This window comes from Nicotiana sylvestris, chromosome 10 (genome assembly GCF_000393655.2).
Source record: "Nicotiana sylvestris chromosome 10, ASM39365v2, whole genome shotgun sequence".
Classification (NCBI taxonomy): domain Eukaryota; kingdom Viridiplantae; phylum Streptophyta; class Magnoliopsida; order Solanales; family Solanaceae; genus Nicotiana; species Nicotiana sylvestris.
Genome location: NC_091066.1, coordinates 154,791,367 through 154,800,011, shown reverse-complemented (window position 1 = coordinate 154,800,011; position 8,645 = coordinate 154,791,367). Strand labels below are relative to the sequence as shown.

At 31.5% G+C, this 8,645-nt stretch overlaps 1 protein-coding gene across 2 annotated transcripts; it reads left to right on the top strand.

Moving 5' to 3' along the window:
* Positions 1–261: 261 nt before the first annotated feature.
* LOC104236523 (squamosa promoter-binding-like protein 6) lies at positions 262–4,648 on the top strand. Of its 2 annotated transcripts, XM_009790460.2 has the most exons (5): positions 262–349; positions 750–1,653; positions 2,284–2,387; positions 2,831–3,489; positions 4,209–4,648. In XM_009790460.2, the coding sequence occupies exons 2-4, from the start codon at positions 869–871 to the stop codon at positions 3,466–3,468; spliced, it is 1,527 nt and encodes a 508-aa protein (XP_009788762.1). In that variant the 5' UTR covers positions 262–349; positions 750–868; the 3' UTR covers positions 3,469–3,489; positions 4,209–4,648. The 2 variants fall into 2 exon arrangements, with proteins under 2 accessions (XP_009788762.1, XP_070016729.1); XM_070160628.1 differs by lacking the exons at positions 262–349; positions 4,209–4,648 and having other exon boundaries at positions 755–1,653; positions 2,831–3,631.
* Positions 4,649–8,645: the final 3,997 nt, after the last annotated feature.

The following is an 8,645-nucleotide window of genomic DNA, read 5'->3' as shown; positions in this document are numbered from 1 at the left end:
ATTTAACTTTAAGTGAAATTTGGAATTTTAATTGCTAAATACTGATTCGAAAAAAAACATTTGAAAAAAATAATTTTTTTCAATGACCAGACAGCCTCTAAAATACATTAACTTTAAATCTTGACTCTTTAGCCCTCATTAAGCACCCATGAAAAGTTACAAAAGACCTTGAAGTTGCCTATTTTCTTTTCTTTTTTCTTTTTTTCCCCCCTCAAAATGTCGGGAGTGGAAATTGTGTTGACTCTTTAATAAGTGTATCTGGTTTACTAGTGCTTCTTTCCAAGAACAAAAAGTGGCACACCACCAAAGCACCTGTTCCCAGTTCTTTCCTTTTCCACTCTTTTTCTTGGTAAGTTTGATGTAAAGTTTCAATCTTTTTACATTAAAGATGATTAAATTTATCGTATCCTATGATTTTCTCAACTGGGTATTTTCTTGTTTGTTGTTTGATACTCTAAGATTAAGGTTCTGATTTGGTCAATTGCTTGTTTCCTGATTTGTAAAGTCTGATAGTAAATTAAACTTGGGATTTTGTTATTTGGGTGATCTTGGTTTTGACTTTAGTATCATTCTTGCTAATTTTAGTTTTAATTTTCTAGTTCTATATAATAGTGGGGGCAATTAGTTTTGCTTGTGTATTCTTGTAAAAAGTTAGTATATTTCATGTTTATATCTAAGGTTTGAATTTAAAGATTGGAACTTTAATTTATACTGATGTGTTTCTGTCACTTTGTATTTTTCATATTCAGAAATTCAGTTGGATTTGGCTAGTGGTGAAGACTTAACTGTGAAGTTTATAAATTTGAAGCACCAATTTTGTAAGTGTTTGCACTTTGTATAATTTGAGAAATTTTTGTTTCTGCCACTGATGGAACCTTTGAGCTATGGTTTGGAAGGGAGAGGTTTTCTGTTTCCTGATAATGTTGAACTGTCTGTTGACACATTTTCAAGAAGTAGAAATACTGTAAAGGAATGGAATTTGAACCCTTTTTGTGATGTTGATAAAAGCATTTGTGGTCCTAGCCAAGAAATAACTGAAAGCACGGGGTTCTTGGAATCCGGTATTGCTGATATTTTTAAGAAATCAGCAGCCAGTAACCCGTGCCCAGGAGCTTTAAGTGGTGAAATAGGTAATGGTTCTATGTTGGAACTTGGAGCCATGTTTAATCATAGTGCTACTAAATCTAATAATCCGATGTCATTACCAATTGGTTTGAAATTGGACGAGTTGACTGATTATGGAGAAGTGAGGACTAGTCAATCGTCAAAAGAAAGTTCAGTTCTTTCTTCACCAGAATCTTCATTGCCAACTGGAAAAGCTGCCCAAAGAAAGAGTTTGCATTCTCAGTTTCCTATCTCTCAGGTTCGTGGTCAGAAGGAGGAGGAGTCGATTGTTTATAGGGAAGTCAAGAGTAACCAATCTTTAAAGAGGAACCCGGATTTGTCTACAGTCAATTCATCATTGCAGGGAAAAAGACTACGTACTACGAATTTGCATTCTGAGGTTCCTTTCTGCCAGGTTCATGGTTGTAACAAGGACCTGACCTCGTCAAAAGACTATCACAAAAGACACAAAGTATGTGATGAACACTCAAAAACTGCTATAGTTATCGTTAATGGCATTGAGCAAAGGTTCTGTCAGCAGTGTAGCAGGTATGGTCTAGCTCAGGTTTGCTCCTTTTTTCATGTAATCTAGGTTGCACTCTTTGTTTCTGACTTGCAAACAGAATTGAATGTGTGTGTGTGTGAACGTATACACAAACACACATACAAATTTCGTTAATCTGACTTTATAAATGGTATTGCATTTGATCTGGGAAAACCAGCTATTATATTGAAGTTATGTGTTTCACGAGGCTTATGAAACTAAATCAAGGGGCAGATCTTGTGGATGTAATGTCCACGGACAAAAACATAAACTGAAATTCCTAAAATGAATACTCTTGGTTTAGTGTCGTAGTGTTTCTGTAAACTTCAGTTTGAATGATCTGCCAAAACCTCTACAAAGTTAGGAAATATAGAAGTTCCTTTATTCATTTGTAAAGTTACTTATCATAACCTGCTAATGGACCAGCCTCTGGATTCATTGTTCTGCATATCATCCTTAAAGTAGAGCACTGTTCTCGGTGTTAACAAAAGAGACCAGTGTAGGTTTTTACTCTGGCAATTTATATGCTGATTTTATTCATAAGTCTGAATGTCATAATTTCGTGGTTATGATCTGGCATGAATTTCTTGGCTTCTACTCCTGCATAGAATTGCAGTAACCTTTTAAAAATGCAGGTTTCACTTGCTGGCAGAATTTGATGAAGGTAAACGCAGCTGTCGCAAACGCCTTGCAGGCCATAATGAGCGGCGGAGAAAGCCTCAATTTGATAGTCACTGGGGTAACCTTTTCTCTGCTAATTGTCCTGGATTTGTTGATTATGTTGAAGTTAGTAAGAGTTCTATGCTTGATTTGGCTTTTAGTTTCTTTAAAATCGAGTTTTTTTAACTTTGTTGAACCTAGCGTTTCATTCTCTGCATTCCAAGTCTCTTCCTTTTTCCTATGCCAGTTTTGAATATAAAAGCATACTGTTGCTTTTCCTAACCCTGTTTTCATGTGAAGCCGTGATAGAACTTTTATTTCTTATCCCAACTTGCTTATCTTGGGTGTTTTCGGGAACTTTATTCTTGCTACTTATCCTATTTACTCAAATCATATCGAGTTAAAGGTAGTTTTTGTGTTAAGTTTTTCAATTTTATTTGGTTAGCATATCCTCAAATGCTTCTAGTCATTCTTTTAGCTTCTAGCATTCTCAGTTTGTTCTACCAATTTATTGAAATGCAGGATCAAGATTCTTGGATATGACTCAAAGGAGAGTTCCATTTCTTTTCCCAGAAATACTTCCTGGTAGTTTCTTTTATCAAGAAAATTATGAAGTGAATAACAATGACCAGCATCTTAGATTAGACCGTAAGCCATTCTGCATATCTCAATTGGCTATGTCAGTCACAAGCGGGCAATCCCCTGCGGAAAGCAATCAGCATCAGTACGGAGTGAGAAAACAAGATCTATCCAAAGTTCCGGTTGGGTCAACAATATTATCAGTTCAAGAAATTTCTGCAGGGCAAAACTCCTCTTGTGCTCTCTCTCTTCTGTCAGCCCACTCACAAAACCTTCTACGCAATTCAACCGGCATTTCACCAACTCTGCCGTGGATGGTTAAAGGAGATGCTCATGCCTACATTAAAGACGATCATCATAATCTTGCAAAATCTCCCAGAGTAAGTGTTCCTGAAATGCAGAGAGACGGACATGATCAAAGAGCAAACTCTATGAATTCCAAGAATTGCCTTTCTCCAGAAGGTGGACCTACTATGGATTTAGTGCAGTTGTCGTCGCACCTGCTAAGGGTGGAACAGCAGAAAAATTCTGTCCAAGTAAAGCAGGAAAATGATATCTTTAGTTCTTTTGCTTCCACTTGAGGGTCTTATGAGAGCTACAAGGTCTGTAAACATGTCCAGTTGATATTTAATGCTTCTTTCATTTCTATCAGGAATTTAAAATGTCAATACATGTAAATCCATACTGTTTGTCAAGAATGCTTTAAACCAAGGACTTATGGTAGTTGAAATGAAACTTAAGCAAGATGTTACATTTCAAAACAATGTATTGACTCATTACTAGTTATCAAGTTATAGGAAAAGTAAATGTGAGACAAAGGAATGCCCGCAACCAATAAACAAGTGTACTTCAGGTCGTATGTCTATGTTAAAACACGAACAAATGTTTCTGAGTTCAATAGACAAAAAATGTGACCCCCTGCTGTAGTGTAGCAGGCTACCAATGTGACTTTGCGTTATTAAGATCTTTAATTTTTTCAACCCTTCCACCAGAGGCGGACCTATGCCGTACCAAGCGGGATCACCGGCACCCATAAAGTTTGGCAAAATTTCCTTTATACATGTATATGTCGTTAGAAAATAGTGATATATTAGTAGTGGACACCCTATATACAAAACAGATTTTGGTTGAATCCAAAAGTACACCCATGACCTTCGAATCCTGGGTCTCCCCACTCCCCCAACTTTCTCCTTCTTGAAAAGAGAGAAAACTCAAAAGCAAAAGCTTTTAGGAATAAGAACTCTTTGTCTGAAATATGTACTCATATAAGTTGTTGTTTTCATATATGACCTTGTCTTGATTTTCTTCATTCTTACTGCAGCCTGAAGGGTCAACATCTGAAATGAAGATTCCGAAGATAATGAGGAGATTAAACTAATCCACAAGTGGCCTTTCCAACAAGTCAAAAGGCAAAGGCAGATTAATAAATGATTGATATCAGTATATCTTTTGTAAGTGTCAGCGATAGCTTTATATTTATTTTCTATCATACATCAAGTGTTCCTTTCAATAGATCCATTTCGTCGAAACAGTGTTCTTTTATTTTAGTAGTCGGTATTATATTTGGAATCTTGCAGAATATACTGATGTTTAAGAAGAAAATGGTATCAGAAGGATAACATTTCTTGTGTGTAATATGTATATAGCATCTCTTTTATGTTAGGTGGAAATGTAAAAACATGTAAAAACCCCTTGAGTTATAGGGAAACAATGGTAGTACTTGCCTTTATCATGACAGATATAAAGCTTCATTTTCCATCAGCAGTTTTTTGATGCAAATTCATCTCCTTATTATACTGGTAGTATGTACTGTGCTGGTGAGAGGCAGCAGGTACATAGTGGATTAGTAATATGGTCGACTGTCGAAGTACATGCAATCTGGTCCGAACACCGTCTTTATAAAAAAGAAAAAGTTGTACCTACTGTTTGTAGCAACAATATCAGTCTTTTTGATGGCTTAGTCTACTTTTCAGTTCAACACTTCTGCTGCCATGCATGTGTGGCATCAGCATCATTCCTGAGTTTAGTATTCCATTTTATCTTGTTCTCGTTATTGGTTATTGCTACTGCTCTTTCCTCATTTTTTCCTCGTGCCGAGGGTCTACTGGAAACAACCTCTCTACATTCACTGTAGGGGTAAGGTCTGCGTACTATCTACCCTCCCCAGACCGTACTTGTGGTACTCCATCCATGTGTGCACACGTGTATGTTAGCGAAAAAAGAACATTTCAAGCAGTTATATATTGGCATAACTTTTTTGGGTTGTAGGCGTGCAGAATTGTATATGGAAAATATGATTAAGTATAGTTACTTATGTCAGGGTTTGTGATCTTTAGCTGAATTTTGACTTGGTTGGTTAGCTTTTCAATTCACTATTAGTGTTATTTTATGCATTAGATTAGTGTGTTTTTGTTGTGGTCCTTGATAAAGAAAGAAGGAAGAAAGAGGATGTGGTCCATCTATTCTTGGTTTTGCAACATTCCATTTGGTTGTAAAAATAGGCCTGTTGTTCCCATCATGTAGTATCATTCTAGTAAGCTGTGAAAAATTGTTCAATATTTCAAGTGGATGATTTTAAAAAACAGAACTTTTGGGAATAAAATTTGTGATTAGTTAATTTTCTTTTATAAACAATACAAATTGGAATTTCATAAAGTGGGATTGAGCATTGAGCGTTTGTGTGCTGGGAATCTATCAGTGCTAATTTGTAAAAATTACACGGGGCGACCAAATTTAACCTAGAGAGACTTTCAGAAATCACTATGTTTTATTGGTTATTAGCTAGTTGTAGCTACCATTTACTATACTAGTATTAGTACCCGCATGGATGCGCGGACACTAATCATGTCAAATATTTATTTATTTGAATTATGTGTCAATAGTCTTAGAATTTAAACCTTCTTGATAAATATAGATAATTATTGGATATAAATTAAGAAACACTACATGAAAAAGATTAATCATTTCTCAAATTTTCTAGTTATAATTCTATTTTTTTTATACCATTCTCAACGGTGTCATTGAATCCTGAAAATAGTCAGGAAGCAAAATAATAACTCATATATATGTCAAAACAATCAAAGGTTAAGACTATGAAGGATTCTTTGGATACGACTTGACTCTTGTATTACTACTTGAACTCTTATTTGGTGGTTGATATCTTTCAAAAAATATTTCTATTTTAAAATTTTAGTTTCTAAAATTTTATTTTTTAATAATGATTATTTTTGTAATAATGGAAGTAAAAATATTATCCTTAATTCAAAAACTAAATTTAGTCGGGTATCTAAAAATTTAAATAATTCTTTAGCCAGTGAATTTATTTTTTTCAGTATGACTCCATTTTGATATTTGACACTAACCATATTAAACATCTGAGTTATTTGAATTATATGTAAATAACCTTAAAATTTAAACCTTCTATATAATTATAGATAATCGTCAGATATTAATTAGGAAATATTACATGAAAAAAAAACAAATATTTTTTCATCTCGTAGTGATTTTTTTTTGCACCATTCTTATTGGAGTAATTGGAACCTAAAAAGTCACGAAGCGAAATAATAACTCGTATTTATGGCAAAGCACAAAGGCTGACACAATATGAACAACTCTTTGGTTACGACATAACTCTTTTACTATGATTTGAACTCTTCTCTGGTATGTGGTTATCTTTCAAAAAATATTTTATTTTGAAATTCTTATATATGTGGTTATCTTTCAAAAAATATTTTATATATATATATATATATATATATATATATATATATATATATATATATATATATATGTGTGTGTGTGTGTGTGTGTGTGTGTGTGTGTGTGTGTGTGTGTAATGATGCAAGTGAAGATATTATCCTTAATTTAAAATTCACTTTAATAAACTATCTAAAAATTTAAATATTTTTTAGCCGGCGAAATTTTATTTCAGTGTGGCTCTATTTTGAGTTTATCAATATCTCCAGCCACAGATTTTAAATTTTGAATACCCTATATATACAAATTTTTTGTTCTTTGAATCATTAAATGTTAAATAAGTTGATTGTTATTATATAGCATTGCACATATTGTCTTAAAATTACCATGTAATTTTTTCTCGACACCATACTTGGCTTAACATCAATGCAAACTACTCAAATTGCATCTAAATTCATATTCGAATATCATATCAGTTTGTTAGTAATAGTAATTTTTTTAAAACGACACACAATGTAAATTAGAAAAATATATTCTAAGATATCCTTATCTTATAATCTATGTATTTGAGTTGAAAAAAATATTTTAAATCAATGAGATTAGCTTCCAATTTTTTTAATACTCAACAGAGATAAAAGAGAAGAAGAAATTCGTTGTCATCTCTATTTTCTAGTTCTTAGATTTTCCATACATTTTTTTCTATATTTATTTTCTTTTATCTTATTTTTATGTCTTTCTTTTGTAACAAACAATTAATTTATATCGCTATAAAAGGATAATTTTTAATAGAAATTGTCTACATAAGAAATTTATTTATATTTTTAGTCTTTGGTTAAAATTATTTCATATTTTTTTTGGCTTTATCTAATCAACCTAAATATGTGCTCACCCAACCACTTAAATTAAAAAAATAAAGGATGTGTAATTTATATATAATCCATATATAATATGTGTATAATCATGTATTGTCAGTATATCATCTATGTATATCAGCTATAAAAGATCAACAATAAATCTGGCCAGATATTTATGTAAATATTTCATAAGATTTCGGTTACTTGATTTCATCCATGATATGACTTCTATTATAATAATTTAAAAATTCTCTACTAAAATTCAAAAATATCTTATCCTTTTATTTTTAAAATTACATTATATTTTAAAAAATAATCGCATTTTGAAATAATTTTTTTACAATATTTGGTGTCATACCATTTATTTTTAAATTGTTACACTTGAAAATTTGATATAGAAACTACCAATTAGAAACCAATATCCCTCTTGTTGAAATTCGAGAAACCTTTCACATAGTTTAATGATTCAAAACTAATATTCTTCAACGAAAAAAATATTATACTCCTGCAATGATGGCTTGACTACATCTAAATGAAAAAGTTTCAACTTATACCCTTCAATTCCTAAAAGGTGCTAAATTAAAATTAATGATAGCAATTGTATAACCAATATTTTGTTATTTTTTATGTCCATTTATACAATTTGACTCTTCAAACAAACATTCTTCAAAAAGAAAAAGAAAAATAACTTTTTTTTTTGAATATTAACACATTTTTGTGATGTTTCTTTCTATACCATGTAGGTTTACTTCATTATATATGTAAGTAAACTTTTATTTGATTTTAAATTTTTTTTGTTATTTGAATAAACATAGACATATATCCTATATATTATATTTATTTTAAAAGAAATCTGCTTTATTCAAATCTAGCTATAGTGTTTTAAAGAACTGTAATTATAGGGTTTTAGATGTGAAAAAGTTTAGAATTATATGGAATAATTTTTTCCCCTTTATTGCTAGAGGCAAAGTAGAATTTAAATAATTATAAAAAATTATCAAAAGTTTTTAACATGATTGCATATGATCATTAATTAAATTAAGCATGATAACATGATAACAACAGATAAATTTCTTTTTATTTTTATTTTAATTCAAATTTTAAAAATTTATATATATATATATATATATATATATTATTTGACTAACATAATTAAATATAGAATAAAGTTACCATACATTATCGACATTTATTAGCTTGCCACTTGG

Excerpts from the sequence above, each read along its gene's own strand:
- LOC104236523 (XM_009790460.2), top strand. The coding sequence starts at position 869 with ATGGAACCTTTGAGCTATGGTTTGGAAGGGAGAGGTTTTCTGTTTCCT. Across the intron at positions 1,654-2,283 it reads TTCTGTCAGCAGTGTAGCAG|GTTTCACTTGCTGGCAGAAT; the intron begins GTATGGTCTAGC and ends TTAAAAATGCAG. Across the intron at positions 2,388-2,830 it reads TCAATTTGATAGTCACTGGG|GATCAAGATTCTTGGATATG; the intron begins GTAACCTTTTCT and ends ATTGAAATGCAG.